General features: G+C 55.3%; 2 protein-coding genes across 14 annotated transcripts; one reads left to right on the top strand and one right to left on the bottom strand.

Annotated features, from left to right (window-relative positions):
- Positions 1 to 26: 26 nt before the first annotated feature.
- On the top strand, positions 27 to 25,469 carry ARL16 (ADP ribosylation factor like GTPase 16). 6 transcript variants are annotated; one of them, XR_006275551.1, is made up of 7 exons: positions 27 to 1,846; positions 2,619 to 2,686; positions 3,131 to 3,209; positions 20,268 to 20,381; positions 21,573 to 21,688; positions 22,429 to 22,511; positions 22,801 to 22,927. XR_006275551.1 is itself a non-coding variant. In XM_043496538.1 (6 exons), exons 1-6 carry the CDS (start codon positions 1,541 to 1,543, stop codon positions 22,970 to 22,972), a joined length of 855 nt encoding a protein of 284 aa, XP_043352473.1. In that variant the 5' UTR covers positions 51 to 1,540; the 3' UTR covers positions 22,973 to 25,469. The 6 variants fall into 6 exon arrangements, 4 of the variants coding, with proteins under 4 accessions (XP_043352473.1, XP_038228210.1, XP_043352474.1 ...); XR_006275550.1 differs by having other exon boundaries at positions 28 to 1,846; positions 22,429 to 22,531; positions 22,657 to 22,944; XM_043496538.1 differs by lacking the exon at positions 22,429 to 22,511 and having other exon boundaries at positions 51 to 1,846; positions 22,801 to 25,469.
- HGS (hepatocyte growth factor-regulated tyrosine kinase substrate) lies at positions 4,063 to 17,375 on the bottom strand. Of its 8 annotated transcripts, none has more exons than XM_043496536.1 (21): positions 17,228 to 17,375; positions 15,512 to 15,596; positions 15,029 to 15,104; positions 14,294 to 14,386; positions 11,735 to 11,858; positions 10,789 to 10,841; positions 10,155 to 10,223; positions 9,795 to 9,919; positions 9,286 to 9,364; positions 9,076 to 9,174; positions 8,549 to 8,644; positions 8,129 to 8,167; positions 7,896 to 8,039; positions 7,480 to 7,690; positions 7,033 to 7,205; positions 6,649 to 6,789; positions 6,461 to 6,569; positions 6,180 to 6,313; positions 5,806 to 5,922; positions 5,384 to 5,479; positions 4,063 to 5,021 (listed from the first exon to the last, which is right to left on the bottom strand). In XM_043496536.1, exons 1-21 carry the CDS (start codon positions 17,262 to 17,264, stop codon positions 4,908 to 4,910), a joined length of 2,214 nt encoding a protein of 737 aa, XP_043352471.1. In that variant the 5' UTR covers positions 17,265 to 17,375; the 3' UTR covers positions 4,063 to 4,907. The 8 variants fall into 8 exon arrangements, with proteins under 8 accessions (XP_043352471.1, XP_038226771.1, XP_043352470.1 ...); XM_038370843.2 differs by having other exon boundaries at positions 6,392 to 6,569; XM_043496535.1 differs by having other exon boundaries at positions 7,480 to 7,693.
- Positions 25,470 to 26,288: the final 819 nt, after the last annotated feature.

Raw genomic sequence — 26,288 nt, forward strand, 5'->3', positions numbered from 1 at the left:
ACAAGGGCAACTTTATCGGCAGCGGCCGCGGAGACGCAGACAGGGGCGGGGCCAGGACGCCCGGGCTCCAGGCCGCGCCCTGGCACGGAGCTGCGGAGCGCGGGATGAGGCCCAGCCAGGCGTGGAGCTGCGAGCGCTGCCCCCGAGCTCAGGGCTGCGCCGTTCTAGGGGGCCCAGGGGACACACGCTGCCTTGAGCACGGAGGCCCTGAACGTGGCTGTAGGGCTGGGGCCGCTCCACCCTGCCGGCCTCCCAGGGCTGCAGGAGCCGCACGGGCCTTTCCCCCGTTTGTCCCTCCCACCTAAGCAGCTGCGTTCCCGGGACAGGCGTGACTCAATAATCGTCTTCGCCTCAATAAAGCTAGTGGGGCCACGTGGGAGGAGCGCCAGCTCTCAGCCAGGCGCAGAAATCCTGGCCGCACCATTCTAGTGGCAGCCCCACGACTTGTGCTCAGTGGCAGAAGATGCTGGTGCCTCCCCTGGCAGAGAGGAACAAGGAGCTGATCCTGGAGGTACTGGCTGACTACGTGGATAATACAAGCCAAGCCTTTGGGCTGGAGCTGGCCTCTGGGACTGGGCAGCATGTGGTGCATTTTGCCCAAGCCCTGCCTAATGTCACCTGGCAGCCTTCATAAATCAGCCCGTCTGCCCATGAGAGGTACGTCTTGTGTCTGGTCCTTCCAGGAGTCCTGGGCAGAGGCGAGGACAGCACCCCACAGCATGAAAGCTGCTCGTGTCCCCACCCTGGCTGCTGACTGCTTCCCACGAGGAAGAATTTGGAGCGTTGAGGATTTCACTCCCATGGTGGAGGGGCTGCCTACAGCTCCAGTCACGGACACAGTGGGGAGTTTGTAATGTGGAGCACAAAGTGCCCAGACCTGCTGTTCCCACAGCATTGCCAGCTTCCCCAGCCCACAGGAGGGCTAGGCCCCAGCTCTCAAGCACCACCACTTCAGTGACAACAGGGTTCTGTCAGCGTTTAGCAGGGGACTGTGCTCACTTCACCTTAGGAAATTGCACAAACCCTGCTAAGTCCTTCTAGGCTGTTCAGGTTTAGGCTAATCAGAACATATAACACCTGCATCGGGCAGGGGGAGGGCGTCTAGGAACATGCCATCTTGCAGTGACTCCAACCCCCATGGGCTGGTAACAGTTTTCATTGTCTCCAGTGCAGGACAAATTCCAAGGGCAAGGAGACACATCTGTAGAGCTTAGGCTGCATGGCCACCTCACTTGCAATTCTCCTGCAGCCCTATCTCTCCTCTTGCACTCCCTTGGAGGCAGCTGCCATGCTGGGTAATTCTTGGTCCAAGCATCAGTGCTTATAGCACAACAGGGAGAGAGAAGGTGTTTGCCCATGGTCTGGATGAGAGCAGCCACATATACCCGCTACAAGCCCTCACTTCCTGCCCCCTCCTGGCTTTTAGTGGAGGGGGAAGGGTCTAGCTGAATGCACCTCTTCCCCACCTGGAAGCAGCAAGACAGCCACTGCCTGCGCTGTAGAGTGATGCTGGCAGCACTGTGGCCCTGGCAGTACCTAAATGGATCCCAACCTGGCACCTCAGGGCAGCTCTTGCAGCATCCCCCATTGTGGGAGCAGGAGGCAGCAGCCTCTGTGCAGTGCAACACCACCAGGCAGACACCAGCACCCTCTCCTGGTTTACCTGTCTGTCTTTTCCTCCAGCATCTCTAGCTACATCAGAGCCACCAAGGTGCAGAATGTGAAGAAGCCACTGGCCATTGATGTGTCTCAGCCCTGGGACCAGTGGGCAGGTTTGAGTCAAGGCTGCTGCAATGTCATCGTCATCATCATCAATCTGCTGCACTTCCTTGCCCAAGGCCTGGAGGTGTGCATGTGTGGACAAACAGCCCTGCAGGGAACATGGGGGTGCTGCAGCAAGCAACTCTTTGTGGGAAAGACATCTTTCTTCCCACTGGCAGAAGGAGGCTGTGGGCCTTTCAGGCCTCCACCGCCCCAAGGGATTATTGCTCTGCAGGAGCAGTGCTGGCACCTTATTTTGCTCCTACTGGGATATGGGGCAGGCCCTGGCCTCGGCTCACCCCCCACCCTCAGTGCCCAACTGGGTGACATCCTGCCTTTGTGTTGCAGGGACTATTCCAGGGTGTGGGGTAGCTGCTGAAGCTCGGGGGAGTTTGCGTGATCTATAGGGTAAGTATGCAGAATAGAATCCTAACCAACAACCTCTGCCCCATCCCCAAGCAGCAGGAGGGTATTAGGTCTTTCCAGGAATCTGAAGTCCAAGGCCCCTTTGTGAACCACCAGAGAGGTCTTGGGACCCCTGCACGATCTCCAGGAGCCACGATCTCTCCCTACAGGACAGGCTGTGCAATCTGCTGAGCAGCACATGGGGATGCAAGTCCCCAGAGCACTGCCCAGCTCCTCCAACAACTGCTATTGTCCTAGTCGATGCTGTATTACATCTTCCCCCTCCTGTGGTCCTGCTTGCTGGATCTAACCAGACCCCATGGGAGAGGCTTGAAATCAAATAGAGCCTAGAGGTTAAACACCCACTAGCTGTTGCTGCCCCCTCCTCAGGGGATGGAAGGGAGGACTGGGGAAGGGCAAGGAGTGAATCTGATTGCACTTTGTGCCCACAGCCCTTTGCCATCAATGGGATCATCAGCCCTGAGTGCAACGTGAAGCTGGAGGAGGAGCTCCAGGAGAGGTGAGGTGTGCCCCAGGAGCTGAATTCTTCTCAGGGGCTCCAGCAATTCTGCATTGTGGTAGCTAGGTGGTGGCCTGCCCTGTGAAAGCCCTGAAGGGGCCAAAGCTGCATGCAGCCCACAGGTGGTGGGCTCTAGGCTAGATATAACATGTCCTGTTCCCAGGTGCAACCGTCTCTCCCACCTGGGAAAGCATAAGTCACCTGTGGCAGCTTCCCCAGGATGGGCTCCCACTTACAGGCACAGGCTGTGCTCTGTGGGAGGCTCTTCCCCAGAGAGCATACCCATTTGCATCCTAAGGCTGGCTAGAGCTCATCATGTGGCAGCAGCTGGGGATGAGCCGAGCCCAGCCCCACCCCTTGGAAGGTCCAGGGCAGCCATAGCCACCTGAGACTCACATGCTGCTCTGTGCCTCTCCAGCTTTCTGTTGTTTTTTTGACTGGCAGGAATCCAGCCTGGGGGCTACGGGATGTGGAGGAGCTGCGGCAGCTGGCCACCCCCACCTCGCTGCGCCTTGAACGCATGGTAATGTTCAGGGTGGTGTGGGAAACAGTCGGGTTTCAAGGCTTGGGGCTAAGCTGCTGGGAGCCTAGAAGCTGCTGAACATTAGTTCCTATGAAAACGAGAGACTGGCAGCACAAGCAGGCAGTGGCAAACTTTCTCCAGCCACAGGACTGCTGCAGACCCCACACCCAGCCCACTGTGCTTCAGCCCCCCTCCACACACATAGCTCTACTCCAGCCCTCTGCAGCTCATGCCTGGGGGCCTTGCTCGCTGCTCTAAAGCCCTTTAGAAGCCTGGTTGTTCTTCACCTTCATGTCTGTTTTCCTCATTGCCAGCTGGAAATGCCAGAATACACACATGCCTGATTTTTCGGAGGAGAGAGCTGGAGATGGCGTAGGCCCAGCTAGGCTGCAGGATGTTTAGGTGTGGCTGCCTGAAGCCAATGGGATAGGGACACCTAAGAATAAATTGCTTTTAAATTGATCTGTCTCCTCCTTTGGGCTGAGGGTAGCTGCTCCCTGAAGCCTGCATTGAGGCCAGCAGCCTAGGGGTGGTGAGCAGTGCATCCAAGCTCCTGCAGAGGGGCCCAAGCTGGGATCCTCCTTCCCTTCTGGGTGACCCTGTCTGCTCTTAAGAACGTGTGGGGGAGGAGGAGTGGCCCTGCTGTCCTATCCAAAGCCAGAGAATCTGGCTCTGCAGAGCCTTTGCTTGGCACTGAGGGCATCAACACTGGAGCATGTTACAGCCCCACTTCGCTGCCTGCCAAGCAGCCTTCCACCAAACCCCTCTGCAGTAGCCTTGATCTCACGGGAACAGCAGCACCAAGACCTGCCTGACCCTGGGGCAGAGCCAGCACCAGACCCAGAGCAACAGCTCTTTAAATACATTTTATTGTCACTGGTTCCATTCTGCCTACTCCACCACTACATATGAGAGATGAGTGTTCAAAAAGCAGAGAGGGCTCAGGCTCCCAAGGAGGGGGTGGAGGATATAGGCATGGGTCAGGCGGAAGGGCCTGAGTTCCCAGGAGCATGGAATGCAAGCACAGGGCCAGGCTCCCATGGAGGGGCAAGGGAACAGGGTGAGGGGTGCAGGTTGTGGTGAGAGGCCCAGACTCCTACTGGGCAGAGGAGGAGCCCCATGGTGCACTGTTTAGAGAGGAATAGTGGCAGAGGCCGTGCTTTGTGCACAGGACAGCTCTGCATCAGATCTCATTGCCCTATTTGTCCTAGGGTCAGGGCAAGTCTCTTGCCTGCTGCAGAGCAGGGAAGGGAGTCCCTGGCCTGTGCAATTATGGCTGGCTCCCAGTCAGAGGGTGCCCAGTGGGCCCCAGTCACCATCCTGCCCACACAGCCTTGGGGGGGGGGGGAAGCCCAGCAGCCAGTCTGAAGCCTCTGACTTGCAGAAGTCTCTTCGTGAAGGGCCAAGTGCCTATTCATTCTCCACCTGCTGGGGTGGGGCAAACTTCCAGCAATCATTGAACATTTCAGCCAGGTGGGGACAGGGCAAGGAAAAAGCCACCGGGAGCCAGAGCTGCAGGGAGGTCCCTGCCAGGCCAGAGGGTGCATGCCAGCTGGTGAGGCCCCAGAGTCCCACCCTCCCCTTGAGCAGGGCCGTTCCCCAGGGAGGGGGGCGGGGAAGAGACAGAAATGGCTAGTTAAAGTACATAGTGGTTCCTACAGAAAATAGTGTTACACTGGGAAGCCCCCCTTGCCAAGATCAGTCGAACGAGATGAGTTGGGCCTCGCCACTGCCCTGGGCCTGCTGTACCTGCGATGGGGCCTGCTGAGGCAGCTGCTGCTGCTGCTGGGGTGGGGCTGCTGGGGGCGGCATCTGGAACCAACAAACTGTTTGTTAGGAGGCAGTCCTCACTTGGTACCCCCTCCCCCACAACTTACCCAGAGGGCTGCTGGTGGAGGCTCAGGGCCCCAGCTGGTCACTCCCACCCATGCCCAGCCCCCAAGTGAATACACCTGGATCTGGAAGTCTCAGCACCCTGCATGGGGGAGGCAGGGCCACAGCCAAGGCTCCTGGCGATAAGGGTGGGTGGGTGGGTGGGTGTGTGTGTGTGTGTGTGTTGGGGGGGGGGGTTTGGTTGGGTAGTATCAGCACAGTTTGTGTCCGACCGCCTGGGGAGGGAGCTGAAGTGAGGGTGACAAGGAGATGCCGGGTTCGTGCAGGGCTGACAGACTCACCTGCTGATACATGGGCTGCTGTCCTGAGAGGTAAGTCTGCTGGGGTGGCAGGCTGCTCAGAGCTGGCTCCTGCCCAGGAAGGGTCGACATGAGGCCCTAGAGCGGGGGCAGGGGAGAGCAATCAGACCAGCCGCCAGACCTCTGCCCCTTACCACGGGGGCAACGACCCTCGAGCTCCCAGCCAGGCCCAGTGGGCCCATGCTGCTAAGGATCTGGGGCTCAGAACAGCAGCAGTGAAAAGACAGGGTAGGTCTATATGGGTCAAGGGGATACAGAAAATCCAGCCCCATAGCCCTTCCCCCACAAATGCCAGCAGAAGCCCCATTTACCCTCGCTCCCTGGCTGGTGAGCAGCAACCAACACCCAGCCCCAAGCCAGGTTGCAAGAGGGCACCAAGCAGTTCACCCTTGGTGGGTGCTCACCTGCATGTTGTAGGGCTGGTACCCCATGGAGACAGACTGGCTCCCCATGTAGCCCATGGTGCCAGACTGTGGGGCCTGCGAGATGGCAGGGATGCTCTGCGACTGGGACGCAGCGTTCTACGGGGAAGAGCACAGGGTGAGCGTGGGGCAGCCCCGCAGCTCTCCCCCAACACCCTCAGGGTCCAGGGAGCAGCTGGCTCCCCCCATCCCACAGGGGCGACCCAGGACTAATCCCCATCCCCACTGTGTGGCAGGGAATCCCAAGAGCCTGGGAGGGGACAGCCTGTGCCACGCACTGCAGAGTCCCGCGTTCCAGATTTACCGTGAGTCCGGCACACTACGGGCAAGGAGGACCCAGCGCTCTGCTCACTTACCTGGTAGCCCTGTGTCGGAGTCGGCTGATACGAGGAGTAGGCTGGGTTGGTGGTGGGAACCACCTGCCCTTGCGCCGCTGCCTGCCCACCTCCTGCGCCTGTCTGGTACACGTAGGCGTTCACCATGTTGGGATCTGGAGCAGAGAGGGCACAGTGAAGTGACTGCTGCTGCATTCCAGCCCTGCCTACCTCTGCTTGGCCCAGGCTCTCACCTGCCCCGGCAACAGGCATTGGTGCGTAGGGGCCAGTGCTGCCTGGAGCTGGCTGGTTCATGTACACACTGTGCATGGGAGAGCCCTCCACAGAGCCTGCAGGGCTGAAGGTGCCTGGGAAGCTGGTGGGACCGGATGGCTGATAGATCACCCCTCCTGCTGCTGGCATGGCTTGGAGCTGCAAAAAGGAGAAAACGTGAAGGGGAGCGTTCTGAGGAGAGTGCTCATGGGAGGGCTCCCTGGCATGGCTGCTATACCTGGGCATAGGGCAGAGAGAAAGCTGGCATCTGGGCTCTCATCTGGATGGTCTGCTTTTGCTGCTCCAGGCGCATCTGCCTCTCCTTTTCCTGCTCCTGCAGCCGCTGGATGGCCAATTGCCGCTGCATCTCCAGGTATTCCTGCAGGGAGGAGCACCACCACACACATCAGGAGCCTGGCCATGCAGCTCATACACCAAGGCCAGCCCCAGAGACTCCACCCTCTCCACAGAACAGTGCTGCCTCCAGCCACCCAACAACAGACCAGACCAGCCCAGGGCACAAGCTGGGAACAGCCGCCATGGCCACCAGAAAGCCCTGGGAATGGCGCTGGCATGACACCTGCCCTCCATGAGGCATCTGGAAAAGGCTTCCCTGCCTCACCTGCTTCTTTTGTCTCATGATCTCCAACTTCTGTGCCAGCTGGATTTGGCGCTGGCGCTCTGCCTCCTCGGCTGCCCGGCGCAGCTTCTCGCGGTGCTCATCCCGCAAAGCATTCAGGGCCCCGCGGGCATCCCGGATCTGTGCCAGCTTGTCCTGCAGGCCCTCATAGTACACTGGGGAAGAGAAATGCAGCATCAGGCTCCTGCAGGGCAAGGGCCCTAGGCAAGGCAGCATCCAGGCCTGCTCTCTGCTGAGCTCATCCAGCCCTGAGCATTAGCTGCCTCCAGATAGAGCAGGTGGCCCCCAACCAGACCTTAGATGAGGTATACTTTTCCATAGAGACCACCCCCCCAGGCAGTCTACCACACAGTCCCAGAGAGCTGCCCACAAGCCATTGGCAGGGAGCAGTCGTGTCCTTCCCCGGGGAATGGAGCAGAAGCCACCTACACCTGCGCTCATCCAGTTGGTTGAGCAGCTCCAGCAGCTGGGGATGCATGTTGTTGATGGACTGGAAGAGGGAGAGCACGGCTGAGTCATTGGTGATGCTGCGGCCCCGCATGTGGTTGCTCTTCATACGGTTGACGAAGGTGGTGACAGCATTCTGCAGAGCCTTCAGGAACTGCTCGTGGTTCTCCTCAGACTCCCCATTCTGGTACTGCTGCTGGAGATACAGGGCAGCACAGTTAGCCCCTGAGCCCCACCCTCTCGGGACTGGGGATCCAGAACCCACTCCTAGACTGGAGCTGGACTTGTGCTTCATGACTGGGATGAGGCTGGTGCCAGGCAGTTCCCAGGGAGCACTGACTCAAACCAACCCCACCAGACCTCAGAGAGATGGGTGTGGGATTGGGCCCTTATCTTACCTCCACGACACTGAGCGGGCTGGGATGAGCTTCCCCAGGCTGGGCAGCTGGCTCTGAGAGGGACAGTGGAGCAGATGGGGTGGGGCTCTTACGAACCTCCTCCTGCTTCTTCTCCCAGTAGTTACGGTTCAGGTACCGAGCCAGCTGCCGGGAAAAGCAGAGGGAGAAGATCAGCGCCAAAGCCTGACTAGGAACCAGCCTACGCTGTGCACCAGAGGGGCCTGTGTCCTTACCTCAGGGTCGATGTCCTCAGCCAGCGGAGCAGAGGAGTTCTGGGAAGAGAGAGAGCGGAGGGGGGACGTCAGATTTTAGAGACACAAGGGGATTCCGCAGCCCGCTACACAACTCACCGCTCTGACAGACACCCTGCCCAGACCTGTGCATATCCCGCCACCCAGTGCCAGGCAGCAGCAGGAGTGCAGGACAGGAGGGGCAGCAGGTTCGTCTTTCTTCCCTCAGCCAGGTGGTGGGTCACCTCTTGTTCATGCAGCAGAGGAACAGCGTCCCCAGTGTTCAGAACAGGGGCTCCTGGGTGCCCCAGCACAGCCGTGTTTTCTGGAAGGGGCTGAACAGCGCCATGCTCTCAGGGCTATCGTTCCCTCCAAGCAAGGGTTGACCCCTGGTGCCCTGGCAGGGTGGTGCCGTGCACTTACCACAGGGGAGGAGTAGAGGGTGCTGACAGGGGGTGCGGTTGAGGTGACAGGTGTCGGCTCGGCTTTCGGGTACACGGAGTAGGTTGTTTTCTGTCTCTGCAGAGGGAGGTACAAGATCAGCCCCGAGAACTGTCCAGCTCAACAGCATGAGACAAGCCTGGCTTGGAGGGCGAGGCACCTCGCACAGGGCCAGGCCCCGCCACTACACATTCATTAGCCATTGGGAGGCAGGAGCTGCTAGTGTTTGCATGGGGCCTGCACAGCTAACAACTGCCAGGACCTCCCCCACAGGCAGGATCAGCACCAGTCCACACTATCCTTGTGAAAGAGGACCCTCACCCCAGATCCATGGGAGGGGTTAGACCTGCAGCCCAGCACCCCCCTCGACCCACTCTGCACCAGGGAAGGGCTCCGTCCAGCCCAGGACTGGGGACCTGCTGGTGCAAAGCCAACAGCAGTAGCCCACCAGAGGCTTGGAGAGGATCCAGGCCGTGCTTCCTCCCGCAGCCCTAGAACTGAGTACAAACCATCCTCTCTTTCTCCTCAGCCTCTGACTGCGAGAGGGCAATGGCCAGCTGGAGCTCCTCCTCCTCCTGCAGGGCTGTCTCGTCACGCTTCGGAGGCAGCTGCAGATGGAGAGGGGAGCTGCTCAGTGGGACAGTGAGCAGGAGGGGAAGGGAACCCTGCCTGCAGCCCAGCTTGGACCCCTGGCAGTCAGGACAGCCTCAGCCGCTTACCTGGGACTGCTGAGAAAGGGGGCTGGTCAGGTACTCGGGTGGCAGCTCAGTGGTGGCAGCTGTTTTGCCGTCAGCTTTCCTACAATCAGATAGAGGTGACAGTAGAGACCAGGACCTACAGGCAACATTCTTAAGCCCTGCCTGGCCCCATGCTGTCCCAGCAAGGGCCATGGCCCTACTCCACGCCAGCCCCGATCCGGGGCACAGCACGGCCCCACCCCCAGCGAGGGATCCTGCCCCCCATCTCCAATGAGAAGCACAGCTCCCAGCTAGCAGTCAGTGGATAGGGGCAATGGAGGCAGCAGAGCATCAGCTGTACACTCCCATCTCCTAAATCCCTCCCGTCTCCAAAGGGGGCAGCTCTCCTGCCAGGCTGCCCAGCCCTTGGGGAATCCGACTCAGAGAGGCTCCAGTACATGGAGCCTTCCTTGCTCCAGAAGGCTGGCCCCATGCCAACCCCCGCTGCTCCAACCCACGTGCGGTGTGCAGCACCCCCTAGAGATACTGACTTGTTGAGGTGCTCATAGCAGGGCTCACACACCCGCACCTCCTTCTCAATGCCAAACTTAGGGATGGTGGAGTACTTGGAGGAGCACTTTCCACAGAAGATCTGCCCACAGGCCCGGCAGTGATGCTGCAAACAAAGAGGGGGACAAAGTCAGCCTTGGCAGCTGGCACTAGGGGGCACCCTCCCAATACCCAGGGCTGTGCCCCTCCATGCCCATTGCACAGGGTGCTTGCTGACCCCCTTCTCCTAAAGCTCAGCTTCCCAGCCAAGCCCACCCTGCGGGGCAAAGGAGAAGGAGACCAAGTCCCCAACGGTGTCATGCAGGGAAGGGAACTAAAGAGGAATAAGCAGCAACACCCACCTTGCGGGTCACAACCCCAAACTGCACTCGACATCGGTGACACTCTTCAGCATCCACCCAGTCAGGGGCCTGCCACAGAACACAGAAACCTGCATAAGGAAAGGACCAGGGCCTAGCACTCAGAGCCCTGACACTGGCTCCAGAGAGCCTCTCGGCCTGCCACCCTGGAACTCCCACTGGCTAGCCCAAGCCAGGCCATTCCCTGGATGGGGAGACCCCCACAGCAGGAGGCACTCTCCCCAGCAAGTCTCCTCCAGTGACCACTGGCTGCAGAAGAGAGTCATGGTCGGATGCCCCTGTGCTGAGCCAGTGATGCCCTCGCGAGCTGGGCAGGCTGTGCTGCTGGATGAGCCCATGGCAAGTCACAGGACGAGGAGGCTGCCCTCATGTGGGATCTCCAGGGGAGAGGGGATTCTGCATTTCCTTTCCTGAACTGTGTCTCCTGCCCCAGGGCTGGCTGCACCCCGGTGAGGTGTACAGAATCCAGGCAGTGGTACAACACATGTAAGGCGCTTTGGGATTCTGGGATTTGATGTTATTTCATCACCAGTTGAAGGGTCGGACAGACGTGACAGCAGCGGCCCCCTCCATAATGCCAGAGCTCCTCCCCACCGCTCTGCACTGGGGAGCTCACCCTTTCTGCAGCAAACATGGCATCGCTCTCCTTGAATTCTGGGAACACATGACCTGCAGGAAGAATGGAACAAGATCTCATTGTAAAGTGTGGTCCTACCACACTGGAGGCAGTGGTGCCTAGTGCTCAGAGCTGGGGACAGAGGCAGGGCTCCTGGGTTCTAGTCCCTATTTTGCCATTTGTGCAAGAGTTCCAACCAATCATTTAACCTGAGCCACAGTCACCTGCCTCACAGGGGGAGCTGGGAGAGAGAGTGTCCGTACATCGGTGATGGGATCCTAGGGCATCCCTCTGCTCCCAGGTCTGACTCAAGTCTACTCTGAATGCAAAGCACAACCCCGGCCCCATATGCTCAGACTAGGCAACTGGGGTCCTTTGGTAAAACGTATGTTGGAACCTGAGATCAGGGTGAGAAATGAGGCATTTCCTGCCAGGATGGGACTCCTGCGGATTCGCACTCACCCCAGGCAGAATCAGGGGTGTTCATGCCCCACATCACAGGCACTACCTCCAATGCATCTCGAACTGCTGGAAAACCCAGACACACAGCCAAGTTCTCAGCTTTTCACCCCAGGAACAGTGCCCAGCAACGGAGCCATTCCCAGGAAGATGTGCTCATCTACAGCAAGTTTCCTAGGAGAACATTCCAGCTCGGGCTTCCAGGAACTTGCTGCCAAACCACATCATTCCTAGGGGGCTGCAGGGCCAGAGTGAGGCAGCCACCTGGTGGAGGCTGCTCTGCAACAGGAACTGGATTCAAGTCACCCCAACAGGTCCATCAGGTAGAAGGGAGGTCACTGTGTGTAACCCCATCTGTACCAGCCCTTCTCCCACACCTGGCTGGCACTGCCGCCTGCTCCCTGCCCTCCCATGGCTCATCCTCTGTCCTTGGCTGTCAGCGCAACGGGAGACTCACCTGCCCCCTTTTCTCCCACTGAGTCCTTACCTTCCACCTTCATGATCTGGTAGGTGTCCTGCACCACCTTGTACTTGGGCTCGTTGCGGAAGGCATGAGCCCAGGCCTGGATCAGGTACAGGATCTTATTGCGAACATTCACTTCCACTTGTCTCTGCACAGAGGGGAAAGCATCTGAGCCCAGCACAGGCTGTTGTGGGGGCTCGTTGTGATACTCACCCTCCATTGTGTCCTGGTAAGTCACACATACTGTGGAGTGAGGGGCCAACATGGAACAGGCCAGCAAGGCACTGCTCACAGAGAGCAGGACACAGGAGGACTCGCCCCACTCACATAAGGCACCAACTAATGGAAGAGCACTGTATTAGAGGCAAATGCCGTAGCCCACTTAGCCCCCTCCCCTAACAGGTTGGCTGAACACCACCCAAGAAAAGAACATGGGACCAAAGTCCTTTGGACCAAGGTGTTCCCCAAGGCAGCAGGGCTCAGCATGGAGAATGGGATCCTTCTCCAAAGCACCTTGATTGCACCCCACTTGCCCCCAAGGGCCTTTCCATCTATGAAGGCCAGGCTAATTTCTCAGGGTATCCAAAAGTCTTCGATTCACTCGCACCAGCAGGAACTGTCACCATGCAGTCACAGCAATTCATGAGAACTAATCACTTCTCATTAGCCACAAAGGCTGACAAATGCAACCTGCCTTGGCTCTGGGTCCCAGCATCCCCCAGCTCACAGACACTAACTCCAGTTCACGACCCTACCCTTCCAGGAACACTCCAAACATACCCCAGGCAACAGGAGGAATTCCTGACCTTCAGCAGGCAGGAGGGGCCCAGCCATCGGCTGATCATGTCATCACCAAATCACATGACTGGCTGCTCCGGAAATTCCCTCAGCAAGCAGAGAAGCAGATTCCAAGCACTCTCAAGCTTCACATTCAATTGTGGGAGAGTTCAGTACAAGTTTCTAGAGACATCTGCAGCTCCAAACTCAGACAGACCTGAGAGGAGCCTGCACCACAAAGAGAGGGACAACAGAACCCCCACAGCTAAGGGATTCAGAAGAGTGACAGTCCCTAAAGTAATGAGCAAGAACGCACCTCGGGCATTTAGGGAGCTCTGACCACTGCTCACATAAGAACCTGAGCAGAATCAGAGACTGTTGATCTGATCCTATATTTTGAAAGTTCAATACCTACCCCAAAGCCCCTCTGAGCAGTCCATGAGCCTGTGTTCAGTATGGTGTCAGTCACTGTGACGTAACAGATGCTTTGCATTAGCAATCCATGGAGCCCAGGGTACACACTAAGTGCTTGGCCAGACAGAAAGCACCCTTGAGGAGAGGCTGCCCCAGGGCTCATAAGGACCGACACAGAGCCCCCTATCTGCACAGGTCTGGGGAACCCCAAGGGCATAAGCACACAACCTCCCCCGCAGCATAGAAGCTACGCTCAAGCTGCACTGACTCTAGGATACCAGGGCTGTCAGAAAACCAGCCCCCGCCACTTAACTTAGTGGCTGCCATAGTAAACCAAGAGAAGCCAGGCTCAAGGCAGCAGTTACTATGTCAGGCCACATCCATAGGTGAACTAGGCCAGCCTCTTCCTAGGACGACGATAGTAGGAGAAGAGACCCCTCTTCAGTGTTTGAGATGACAGAATTAGCAAAGCTCATACAGGAGCTGCTAGACATGGCCATTCACCTGCCTCGATAGCAGCCAGTGGTAGATGCTACAGAGGAAGGAGTAAAATCCCTTTACTGAACTCAATTGCGTACTCCTGTCCCATTGTGTGCCTTGGAGATGGAGCAGGAGGAGAACATCTTCCTGCCTCCACCCAGCTGGAGAGGCACTTGTGCCCTGGAAAGTGAGCATCATCCCACCGGAGTCACTGAACATGGTGTTCTCGTTCATACACGATCGAAGCTTAGTTCTGAATCTTGCTCGGCTACTGTCTTGACAGCAACATCCTGCAGCAGCTCGTCCCATAGATTAGTTATGCACTCAGAGTAAAAGGGTTTCTTTATCCACTTTAAACTTTCCATCTCATCTCAGGTTATGGAAAGAAAGCCCACATCCCCCTCCAGCACCTCTCCCTACCAGCCCCCTCCCCCCCCACCTTGCGTGTCCACCCCCACAGATGTGTATTTTCACTCGCCTTTGCTGGCTCTGGCTAAACCAAGCCCAATAGCAAAGTGAGGACTTGCCATCAAATGGCCCCAAAGAGCAGTGTGGTATGTGCTGCAGTGTGAGCCATCATTTCTTCCACAGTCTGACAGCAGCTTTGCTCTCATGATACTGCCTCCCCAGCAGCTGGTTCCTGGAGCTGCCCATGATGCTTCATGAGAAATTCCAACTAACACAGATCCTGTGGTGCAACTGAGCAGTTCAGCTCGTTCCTTCTAACATGGATTTCTTCACAGGGGCTCCCCACTCTGCTTCTCCCATGTCCTCCTGCTGCCCCATTTCCAAATCCCAAGGACCTCTCTGTGTTAATAGTGACCTAGAAAAATGCTGCATTTAAGTTTCAGTGCCTCCACCTTTCTCTCTCAACCCCATCCAGAGGGAAACAAATGAGCAAGGTGCTTCTACCTTGAATAGTTCTTTCAGCTCCTCCATAGTCTGTTTATTAGCCACCTCATCATGGACTGTCTGGCCACAATTCTTGACCACAGACTCCATGACCTGCAAGGAAAAAGAACTAGATTAGATTAATACCCTACAGAGTCCAGGACCAGCAGCATGAGAGGAGAGTCACAGCATGGACTGCACCTGGCTGCAGGGCCCTGTAACCTGCACACAGGCCAGGGGGCACCACCTAACCCAGAGTACTTTGTGCCAACTTTAGTCAGAGAAACATCTGATACTTCCAAAAGCCCTGCAGCATCTTGAACTGGGGGTCTTGACTTTTTGTTAAGAGTAGGGTCACACTTTAATGTAGAGATATAACAGGAAACTTCCCCTAAACTTACTGGTGGCCTTTGCCTCCCTGCCATTTAGGATCCCATAATGTTCCAATTGCAGTTAAAGCAACCCTGCTTGGTAGAACAACAGCATGACAGGATTTCATGTCTTTTTTTAAAGGTTTAATTCAGTATGGTAGCTGAAAATAAAGAAACATGGTCAGCAGATCACAGGACATGGGTTGAGGCCCTCCAAGCTACAGTATCAGAGGAGGGTGAGCTCTGCACAGCTGTCAGCTGTACTCCTGGGGGTCAGTTTGCATAGACTTCATTCCTTAGAGAAAAGTCTGTGGAAGAGCGAGTGTCCACCTGGGCTACATGTTACTAGAGGCCATGTCACTGTGTTGGGTTGGCTTCAGGTTACCTCTAGTGCGTAGAGAGCCACATGGGGGTTCTTGTCATTGACTTTCTTCTTGATAGCACCAACTGCATATTTAGCTCTGGAAAAAGAGAGAGAGCACACACATTTTTCAGGCAGATGAGAACCTGCAGGAAGAGTCCAGCTGCCGCTCAACTGTCCACTAACCCCATCCTTGCAATGGGAAAGAACACAATTTATTGCATGGGCAACTCCAGAGGCCCAGCAGAAAAAGAGGAAGAACAGTGATGATCAAGGCCCACTTTCTCTCAGGATCCGAGGAAGATCATGAGCTGCAGCTTCCCCGTCAGAAACGTTATCTCAAGATGCTGAATTGCATGGTCACCTGTACCACATAAAGTAACAGCCTGGGAGGACCAGTGGGCTGACCCAGGGCACCTAGTCCTATGTTCTTAGCCTTCATGCAGTGAGCAGGGCAGAAAAGGATGTCAATGCTTAGAGCATATCAGGAAGCGATATGGCACTTACTGAGTGTCTCCCTGACGAATCATATCACAGATCTGCAGGATGGATTCCCAGTCTGTCTCCAGCAGAAGCTGACTGGTAGCTTTATCTGCAGGAATTGAAATACCCATTAGCTAGTTTGGAACTGGCCTGCCTCTGTTCCACCCTCTCAGTTATATTCACATAGGAGATCTCCCTCAGATGAGAAGTGACTCCCCATCAGTCATTCAAACCCTGAAATGCTCTGTAACTGCACAGATTCTTCACAATCCCTGGTATTTTTGTGCTGCTAATCATAACTGCTTGGCTCCCTCCAAGTCCCTTGAGGTTTCAAGGTGCCTCAGGGTTTCAAAACCCATATAGCAAAACAAAGGTTGTTCTTACACATCCACTCAGTGTGGATGCACTGTGGGCGAGTACAGGGTTTTTATGGTGCTCCCTCACCAATATTAACCTGCTCATCTGAAAATATAAGGACTCAATCCCCAAACTTGTTACATTTCAGTCTGCAGCAAGTTTTTAGGAACAAGTTATGACCCCCACAGCTAGGGCTATGAAGCTGCAGAAAGAGGTTCCTAGGTACTGCTAGCATAACTCAGGATTTCTATTTTCTGTACCTATCTAGGTTTCTATGTGGCAGTCTTACCACCCTGTCACTGCAGCTGTCCAAGCTGATGTCCATAACCCACACACTCAATCTTAGTTGTTATTTTCAGGTTTGTCAAAAGAATGATTTAGACACCACACCAAGACTCTGTTGCCAGCTATACCCGTTTTTCTAGTTAACATTATTTTATGCTTTCTGAGTGTGTCACGCTCCCTGACACAATTTTGAACCTCTCGGCCCACCCTGCTATCAGGCTGTTAGTCACATAGCAGAACCTGCTCTTGAGCAAGGTGAGTTTTGCAAGGTAAGGGAGAACAAAGGGGGCAGAAACCAGAGGTCCCATTCTGCCGTGAGCATCAGGAGCCACCTCCCAGCATTGTATTGGAATAACCATATACCTGCTCACAAGTAGTGTGGGAGTCAGGTGTCAGGCTCGGTTGTGAGGCAGAATGGTGAGATACACAAGCGCTGCCCACACTGATGCATTGGCTGGAGACATCTGTTATGAAGAGCAGCGAAATAATTGATGTTGATCTTTAAATCACCATCACGGGGCTTCGAGTGAAAAAGCGATTCCCTGTGCAGAGGGCTCTCCCGAGAGCTGGAGGACGAGGGCGGGAGAGGAAGAAGCAGCTGGTACAGAGTTAACCACCTTGGTCAGGCTCAGGCTAGAGAGCTTGTTTTGCGCTGTGCCCTCGGGCCCGGTATCGGGCCCCTCTCACAGGGAGAGGCCAGGCCCCGGCCTCCGAGACGGGGGAGGGGTCCCTCAGGCCCGGCTATTGTAATTCACCTCCAGCTAAGGCCCGCAGGCTCCAGCCCGGCTGCCCCTTCGCGGCCGGTACCAGGGCGGCTGCCCGGAGCCGGTGGACTCGGGTCTGCGGCCGGCCCGCCCGCCGATGCCGGAGGCTCTGAGTGACCAAGGCCGACTCCCTCGCCGGCTGCCCCCGGGGAAGCTCCATCGCGGCCCCCGCCGGACTCCGAACCCAGCCCCCTGGGCCGCACAGGCCCGGCCGGGCTCAGCCCCGAGCGGGCTCCCGGGCCCCGAGTCTGCGGGGGCCTCAGCGCCGGGGGGGATCTCCCGGGGTCGAGGGTCAGAGGTCAAGTGCCCAGCACACCCCCGGGACCCCCAGTACCGAGGAGCCGCTCGAAGGTGCCGCCGCCTCTGCCCATGGTGCCCTCGAAACCCGCCGTCCCGGCTGCGCTCGGCCTCAGAGCGCCCCAGGCCGCGCTTCCGCTTCCGCTTCCGCCTTCCGCTGGGGCGGGGCTTCCTCCGGACGGTAGTGGTTGGATACCAGGAGATCAGAGAGACAGGACAACCAACCAGTGAGCGCTCAGCTCCTCTGCTGCATCCGCCAATGGGAGCGGGGCAGCGCATCTCCATGGCAATGGGCTGGCGCTGAGGGCCTGGGCCCCGCTGCCCCATGTACCTGCTGCTCGGGGCCTCGGGCGTGGGCAAGACCCTGCTGGTGAAGCGGCTGCAGAATATCCTGGCCCCGCCCGGGGAGACCCTGCCTCGGCCGCAGGAGCCGGGGGGGTCCGGGGGGGCCGAGGCGGCTTGTTCCCGGGGGGCGCCCGGAGCGGGGGAGGGGGCGGAGCCGGGGGGGGGTCCGGGGGGGCCGAGGCGGCTTGTTCCCGGGGGCGCCCGGAGCGGCGGAGCCGGGGGGGGTCCGGGGGGGCCGAGGCGGCTTGTTCCCGGGGGGCGCCCGGAGCGGGGGAGCCGGGGGGTGTCCGGGGGGGCCGAGGCGGCTTGTTCCCGGGGGCGCCCGGAGCGGGGGAGGGGGCGGAGCCGGGGGGTGTCCGGGGGGGCCGAGGCGGCTTGTTCCCGGGGGCGCGCCCGGAGCGGGGGAGCCGGGGGGGGTCCGGGGGGGCCGAGGCGGCTTGTTCCCGGGGGGCGCCCGGAGAGGCGGAGCCGGGGGGTGTCCGGGGGGGCCGAGGCGGCTTATTCCCGGGGGGCGCCCGGAGCGGGGGAGGGGGCGGAGCCGGGGGGTGTCCGGGGGGGCCGAGGCGGCTTGTTCCCGGGGGCGCCCGGAGCGGGGGAGGGGGCGGAGCCGGGGGGGGTCCGGGGGGGCCGAGGCGGCTTGTTCCCGGGGGGCGCCCGGAGCGGGGGAGGGGGGGGGGTCGATGCCCAGCTCTAGTCTCTGGCTGGTGCTGTGGGGTCCCCTGGGTAGGTGCTGGAGCAATGCGGGGTGGGGGGGGCTGAGAGCCATTGAACCAGACTGGAAACCCTGTATATATGGAAACCACCTCAAGCCAGGGGGGCACGGCGCTCCAAGCTCCAGTCCTTGTGCGCCTAGGGGTGTCTGGTGATGTTATTCCTTCCCCCCATGCTCCTTAACAGCTTCCTGCACAGCTGTGCTCCAAGGATGGGTCCAGAGAGCTTGGGGAGCCTCCCCCCACACTGCCCACGGTATGGCCGGGGCGACGCGCTGGCTCGCTGGGCCTGTCCGCATTTCACAGTGTCACCGTGTTCAGGGCCGTTTGCTGGCCTGATGCGGCCATGGCTGAGTGCGTAGTCGAGACCAGGACTTCTGTCCAGCATCACTTAGCTAGTTGTAGATCAACCTGATGAGGGGCCAAGCTGCTGCTCTCTGGGTGGGTGGGTCAGTGTGAGGCAGTGGGGCCAGGATTCTGTTGCATTTGTGTTAGTAAGGTTAAAAAAAAAAAAAAAAAAAAAAAACAAGGAGTACTTGTGGCACCATAGAGACTAACAAATTTATTTGGGCATAAGCTTTTATGGGCTAAAATGCACTTAATCGGATGCATGCAGTGGAAAATAGAGCAGGAAGATATATATACACAGAGAACATGAAAAAATGGGTGTTGCCATACCAACTGTAATGAGACTGATCAATTAAGGTGGGCTATTATCAGCAGGAGAAAAAAAAACTTTTGTAGTGATAATCAGGATGGCCCATTTCAAACAGTTGACAAGAAGGTGTGAGTAACAGTAGGGGAAGTTTTTGTGGGAGAATTGCGACCAATGTGATATATGCCATCATGTGCCAGCAATGCCCCTGGTGCCATGTACATTGGCCAAACCGGACAATCTCTATGCAAAAGAATAAGTGGACACAAATCAGACATCAAGAATTATAATATTCAAATAACCAGTTGGAGAATACTTCAACCTCCCTGGTCACTCAATTTCAGACCTAAAAGTAACAATTCTCCAACAAAAAAACCTTCAAAAACAGACTCCAATGAGAAACTGCAGAATTGGAACTAATTTGCAAACTGACCATTAAATTAGACTTGAATAAAGACTGGGAGTGGATGGGTCATTACAAAAAGTGAAAACTATTTCCCCATGCTAATTTTTCCCCTACTGTTACTCACACCTTCTTGTCAACTGTTTGAAATGGGCCATCCTGATTATCGCTACAAAAGTTTTTTTTCCCTCCTGCCTATAATATCCCACCTTCATTGATTACTCTCGTTACAGTGGGTATGGCAACACCCATTTTTTCATGTTCTCTGTGTATATATATCTTCCAACTGTATTTTCCACTACATGAATCTGATGAAGTGGGTTTTAGCCCATGAAACCTTATGCCCAAATAAATTTGTTAGTCTCTACAGGTGCCACAAGTGTTCCTCTTTTTCTTTTTTGGCTGATACAGACTAACACGACTACCACTCTGAAACCTGTTAGTAAGGTGTTAACAGAACCAGGTAGACTCAGCCTGGCTAGCAGCTACACAGAACAAAAGGTTGTCCCTGAGGAAGCTGCACGTGTCAGAAGACATCAACAGAAACTTTCTGATACCAGTTCAGCCAATGTTGCTCCACATGGTCAGTCCCAGGGAATCCCATCCCTATGTGACACCAGTTTAAACCGTGAATGGTGGGTAGGGCCCCTGCAGGTGACTGCTGACTGAACTTCTTCTGGGAAGTTTCTTCCCATAGCTTCCCCTGTTCTTTGATTTACTGCAGCCTTAGTAGTCCAATGCAATCCTCTTGCTTTTGAGGTTTCTCCCTTATGAAAGGAACAGTGTCATTTATAGCACAGCTACCCCCACACAGTGGTGCTCTTTCATAGTATAGACAGCTGCCAAAGGGTCACTTCTAACCAGAAGCTCAGTGGTGTACTGTCAGGAGATGGACTTGATTGTGAGGAACACAAATGTCTCTACAGAGACTGACTCTGGCTGTTGTTGTTTTCTAACCTTGTAGGTGGGCACAAATCTGACTGACCTTCTGATACAGAAGAAGATCACAATTCGGGAGCTGGGGGGCTGCATGGGCCCTATCTGGTCTAGTTACTATGGAGACTGCAGCTCTGTCCTGGTGAGCGCGCATCCCTTTGGTCTGGATTCTAAATGTGACCTTTTCCTGGCCCCTCACCACCATCTAACCCAACATTCCATTGGCTCAGGCTACATTGGAACTGCCTTGCACTGGATGTGGAGGGCTGAGTGATCCACCATGTACGAGTAATGGTAACAGCTCCCTTTGGGGGAGGGAGATACATCCCATTGCACAGCTGGGCAGGCAGAGAGAGAGAGAGAGAGGGAGGAAGTACCTTTCCCCAAAGACCACACACAGCAAGTCAATGGCAGAATGAAATAGAACCCAGGAGTCTTGGCCATATTCAGACTATGCTGCCTCTTGTGTAAAGGTCTCTGCATTGTAACACTCACTTAAGGGGAAATCATAGGTGTTTAGACATAATTAGGCCTGGCAGAAGTTGACTTTTTTTTTTTAAATAATTTCAGCAGATAATATCACTGTTTATTTTAAAGCATTTTTTCACATTTTTATTGATTTAAATTTTCACAATTACAGAAAATGCGGGGGTGGGGGTCAGACAATTCTGAGTCTCTCACATTCTCAAGCAACATTTTTCTTACTTTGTTTGTAAATTTGACTTATCAATGGAAATAATTTTTCACCCGTTTGTGTGTACAGTGAAATCGACATTTGACATTTACTGAAAAATCTAATCCTCCCACAGTAGCAGTGTCCTACTCTCCCTGCCAAAAGCCTCACATGAATGGAAATGGTCATGGAGTGAGGGAACGCCTCACCTCAGGGCCAGACTTCACTGGCCTTCCATTTTTCATGCCTCAGCTCCTCCCTGCAACTTTTATCACTGGGGGCTCGTGAGATCCCTCTGGATCACCTTGTGGGCTTGATTCTAATCTCACTCACCCATTTTACAGCAGGGTGACTCCATCATCTCGGGCTGTGCTACTCCCGAGCAACTGGGGCTCTGTGTGTTTATAGGCATAGCTGGGGGGCACATCACCATCAAGTGGCCTGTGGAGTGAGGCTTCAAATCCAGGGAAGGGCCTCCAGGCCCCAGAACTCTATACCAGGGTCTCTCACTTATGGGGGTTCACTTCATTTCCCTCGTGTTTTAATCTCCTCCCACTCCCTGTTCTGGAACTGGTCTGTGGCATAACCCGCATCTCCCAAGTGACTATCCTACATTTTAATTAATTCCCCACCTGGATCTTTCACTCTGCTTCTTCCCAGTTCATGATTGATGCGGCTAACCCCACGCAGATCTCTTCATCCTGTGTCCAGCTCCTGTCTCTCCTCTCCGCAGAGCAGCTTGCCTCAGCATCCGTCCTAATCCTGTTCAATAAGATGTAAGGCAAGGATTCCTCCAGGCTGAAAGTGATCAGTATCCATGGGGTAGGGCAAAGGGAGGAAATCTGGGACTCCTGGTGCAGTCATTTCTTGCCTATATCATCATCTGCAGCCAAATAAGTCCCTGAGAGGCAGGTAGGCTGTGGGGCGGAATACGCTACCCGTTTCAAACTATCCATTTCATCTGGTTCCACTGAGGGCCTCTGTCATCTCATAGTGACCAGCTGCAGCACTAGAGGTACCGCATCAGTTTCCCCAACCTCTTTGTAACTAAGTCCAAACAAACTTGCATTGAAGAATATCCCTTTAATTAACAGAACAAATCCCAAATAAGGAAAGAGCTTCCACTCAGGTCCTGGGTCCCACTCTTAGCTCCAGAGTCTCTTACATGGTCTCTGTATCTTCCTTGTTCACAACACCCCTCCTCACGTCTCCTCCCCAGATCTGGAGTATCAGTCTCACCAGTCCTTCTGACCTTAACGTAAAATACTACCTCAAGGCCTTCCCAGTCCTCCCCAGAGCTGGGCAGTACTCTCCCCAGTCCCTTGGCTAACATAGCATAAAGATCTCACCCAGTTCTACTCCCTGTAGCTGGGATTTGGCTGTCATCTGTTTTCCCATGATTGTATTGGGAATGCTCCCCTTGTTTCTTGCCTGGGGTCTCCTCTGTCCAGGAGCATCCCCCATGATCACCTTGCTGGGTTCCCTTCCTTACTGAATTCTGGTTATTTTATTACAGACAGGTGCAACCCTAATTGAAGACTAATCAACCGGGTGAGCAATCAGTTAATCCCAAGGCTGGCTGACCAGCCTTAGTTGTAGGTAAATTGGCCCTAATTCTCTCTAAAAGAGAAGTGAGTTGTAGCTCACGAAAGCTTATGCTCAAATAAATTTGTTAGTCTCTAAGATGCCACAAGTCCTCCTTTTCTTTTTGCGAATACAGACTAACACGGCTGCTACTCTGAAATCTAAAAGGCCAGTCACTTTGTGCAGCCTCTTGCTGGGATAGCTCAACAGGAATGGCAAATTCCAGTTGCTCTAAGTTGGGTCACTGATGGTTTAGCACAATCTCTCTCTCTCCCTTTCTTCCCATCCCCAAATGTGGCTCCAGTGACCTGCCCTGCTACATGTCCCTGGTGGAGATGAAATCGCTGTTCCGGATTCAAGATATCATTTCCTGTGCTAACCAGCCCATCACTGTGGTGGAGACCAGCGCCCGTGATGGCACAGGGCTGCCCGACGTGCTGCAATGGCTTCGCTCCACCGTCAGGGATCCCAGTTGAATTTGCTGTGTCCAGCTTTGGTGTGTCCTGCCAGCTGACAGGGCTGACTCTGACTCCAGGCATCTCACACCTACTCTGTCACCAAGACTAGGATCCAGGAGCAGTAGAGGTAGCTGAGCAGCAGTCTCATCAGCCCTCCATCTGGAAATGAGAGCAGGGGGCAGCAGCAAGACAGAGTGTTCTCCCATCAGGTTGGTGGTAGCAATAGAGCTGCCCCAGACTTTTGGTACCTTGAATTGCAAAGTAAACTATAAACTCAGGACTTTCTCCCATTCGTACCAGACTGTCAGTCAGCCTGCTTGCCCCCTGGGGTGGGAGGAACGTACTGCCGAGGTGGGGGCTGGGATGTGCAGAGATCACAGCCTTGTGTTTACGAGGGTATCTTTGTCCCATGACTCCCCTGTCCTTGGAAGCCTTGCTGATGGAGCACCCCACCCCATCCTTTTCTGCTTTGACTGCTGGCCCTGGGCTGCTGCTCCTAGGCTAGGAGGTAATGGGCCTGCCCACTGGAGCCCATCTGCAGGCAGGAGCTCTGTGGAGGGGTTTGTTAGTGACTAAACATTGCTATCAGTTTATTAAAGAGCACAGGGTAGTTCTTCTCCCTCTGGTTTAATGCTGTGTCTTCCAAGGGCAGGCCACTTTAAGGCAGGGCACAAATACAAAACTGTTGTTATAATGCCCCAGAAGGTGTGTGAGGGACTTCCCAGATGCACAGGTCCCTGCTTCAAAACTTCAGATTAGTTAGGTAAAACCAGGTGAGTTTATTTACATACGCAAAAACATTCAATCTGCACAGGACTCCAAACCCATATTCGATAGACCAAACTTGTACTGTTTGCATTGCATAAGCACCTAAGGGTCCCCTTGTGCTGGGTGCTGTACCAAAAGCTCAGAAGAACAGGTCCCTCAGCAGAAGAGTTTACAGTCTAATATAAAGCCACCTTCATGCCCACCACCTGCATTTCCCATATAGCAGGCTGCAGTCCTGAGGTGCCAGACACACAAGAGCTCTATTTCAGTGTAAGAAGGGGAAGCATCATCCACCAAGTGAGGAGGAAGAGCCTGGTCTTAAGTGGGAGAATACAGTACATCCTTGCTATAATGAACCCCTGGGAATCCAAGCCATTTGGTCGTTATAGCTAGGAGTTTGTTATAGGGAAAGAGCCCTGCTGGGAGGGGCTGACGTCTCAAGCCCTGCAGCAAAGCTGAGAGCTCCTCTGGTCCCGGAACCACAACTGGGACTCTGAGGCTGGAGGAGCAATCTGCCCAGCTGTGACCCCAGGGCAGGTGGAGCTCTCTGCCCCCCGGGCAGGGCTGGAGGTGGGATCCAGGGACCAGGTTTGCTATTGCGAAGGGTGTTATAGTGAGGGTGTACTATACTTGGTGATCCTTGTCCTGGGAGGTGGGGCTTGGACACTCTGCAGCCTGAGGGACAGTTTGTGCAAAGAGAGGAGGTCTCTAGGCTCATGACAGTTTCTGGTAATGGGGAATTCACAGTTGGGTGTCTGTCGCTGACCATCTCTGAACTCTAAAGGTGTCCCCCATGGCTCTGTTAGCTACGCTAGCCTCGGAGAGTGCCGCTGGCCAAGTGAGAGCTGTGAGTTAGATTAGGTGCGAAGCAGCATCACCAGCTAAATGTCTGAAGGGTGTGAACATCTGGGAGGGAGCAGAATTGTGTCCAGGGGACCCATGCAGAATAAACACCGGGGAAGGAAATGATATTAAGAAAAGGGAAAGTTGGGAGAAAGGTTCTTGCCAGGGAGATGGCTCAGGCTGTATAATAGCCCCCGCCCCAAGCAAAGGGCTGGTTGAAGCACTAGAGAATGTGCAATAAGAAGCAGTCGTGTATTGGGCCCTGGGGATGGACTAGATGGGGTCCAAGATTGCAGCTCTATTGCAGGAAGGGACTAGTTCTAAATGGAGCCTCCCACAAGCGCTGACAAAGAAAACGCAGCTGCCAGTGTTGGTGTGATAGGCTAGTACCTGGGGTCTCAGTGGAGAGCCTGGACCCAGGAGCTGGATTAAAGCCTTAGCAAGTCCCCTTTGTTTCTCTTTTCTCCTAGAGGGTCAGGAGGTGGTGTAGGCTGAATTACCAGTCAAACAGTTTCAGAGACCCATGAGCTGTGCCCCCCTCTACCACAATCCTTATCCAGTTAGACTCAGGGGGGCATGCTCCCTCCAGCACACAGACCCTATACACCAGTTGCAAGCTTAAGCACCAGGGAGGGGCAGGGCTAAGGGGTGTCCCCACAGCATATGCACTCTGGGCAGTCTCTGGTGCTGTGGTGTTGGAGGGGGAAGTAGAACCAGAGCAGCCTGTGACCCCTGCAACAGCCCCCAACCAGGAGGGTGCCTGAGCTGCACAGAATGCCAGCTTGACTCCCCCATCACTGCCATGCACAGTCACTAGATATTGAAAAACTGTAATGTCTTGGCTTTGAACTATCTTGACCGCAGCCTGTTAATAAGACTTTTTTTAATGTCTTCCTCAATGCTATTTGTGAAGTCCCTCTCTATGGCTTCATAGCTGTTTGGCAGAGGGGGTGTCCTTGTTGACTGAACCCCCTCCTCCACCACTCTGGTCTCCAGCAGGAGCTTGCTCAAGGACTCCACCTCAGCACAGTTCCCCTACTGCCACTTGTCCCCGGTTGTGGGGGCGTTGGGAGGGGGCCAAAAGTTCACATTCCTAAACATTTGCTGACACTTCCCACAGAGTGACTTCTCCTGATACTTTTGTTCTTCAACGTTAAACTGAAAGGCCTGGCTCCACACCCCCGCAGGGAACGTGATGGCTGGACCAGTGACCCCATGATGCACTGCATAGGCCATGGCCTTCTGCCATGTTTTTAGAAAGGACAACTCAATCATGATGCGTCTTTCGTGGAGCCCCTTACATGAGAGGGAAGCGCCATAGAAGTGGTGGAGGTCAGTGCCACCCTGGGGATCACTGTAGAAGCAGCAAGCGATAACTGAGGCTGTAAATGTGAATTCAGTGGCATTCAGTGCATGAGGTCCCTCCCGTGATTGATTCCACAGTTACGCATTAAAGTTCTGCAGAAAGCTCATTAGCTCCTGGGGGGGTAGTGAATCATTTCACTTCTGTCACCTGGGAACATACATCATTAGTCACTAAGACTCTGCATCCAGTATTTGCTCCATGTTCCACTCCTCAGGGGACGGCATAATTCTTCAGCAGAAGAAAACAACCAGAGTAGCAGGACAAACTAGCACCTCTTGAAAACCAAAATGTTGCACCTGTGTCAGGCACAGAGTAGTTAAACAGCAGCTGGTTCCTATATCAGTGGGAACTCTCAAG

The sequence above is a fragment of the Dermochelys coriacea genome, chromosome 14, assembly GCF_009764565.3.
Source record: "Dermochelys coriacea isolate rDerCor1 chromosome 14, rDerCor1.pri.v4, whole genome shotgun sequence".
Taxonomy (NCBI): Eukaryota; Metazoa; Chordata; order Testudines; family Dermochelyidae; genus Dermochelys; species Dermochelys coriacea.

Bases quoted from the DNA above. Each gene is read 5' to 3' on its own strand.
- ARL16 (XM_043496538.1), top strand. From the start codon at position 1,541: ATGGATCCCAACCTGGCACCTCAGGGCAGCTCTTGCAGCATCCCCCAT. The intron at 1,847-2,618 runs GTGTGCATGTGT...TTGTGCCCACAG, and splicing joins TCCTTGCCCAAGGCCTGGAG to CCCTTTGCCATCAATGGGAT. The intron at 20,382-21,572 runs GTGAGCGCGCAT...GCTTCTTCCCAG, and splicing joins GAGACTGCAGCTCTGTCCTG to TTCATGATTGATGCGGCTAA.
- HGS (XM_043496532.1), bottom strand. From the start codon at position 17,264: ATGGGCAGAGGCGGCGGCACCTTCGAGCGGCTCCTCG. The intron at 14,387-15,028 runs GTAACCTGAAGC...TTTTCCTTGCAG, and splicing joins TGGCTCTCTACGCACTAGAG to GTCATGGAGTCTGTGGTCAA. The intron at 8,040-8,128 runs GTAAGGACACAG...TTTTCCCGGCAG, and splicing joins CTGAGGACATCGACCCTGAG to CTGGCTCGGTACCTGAACCG.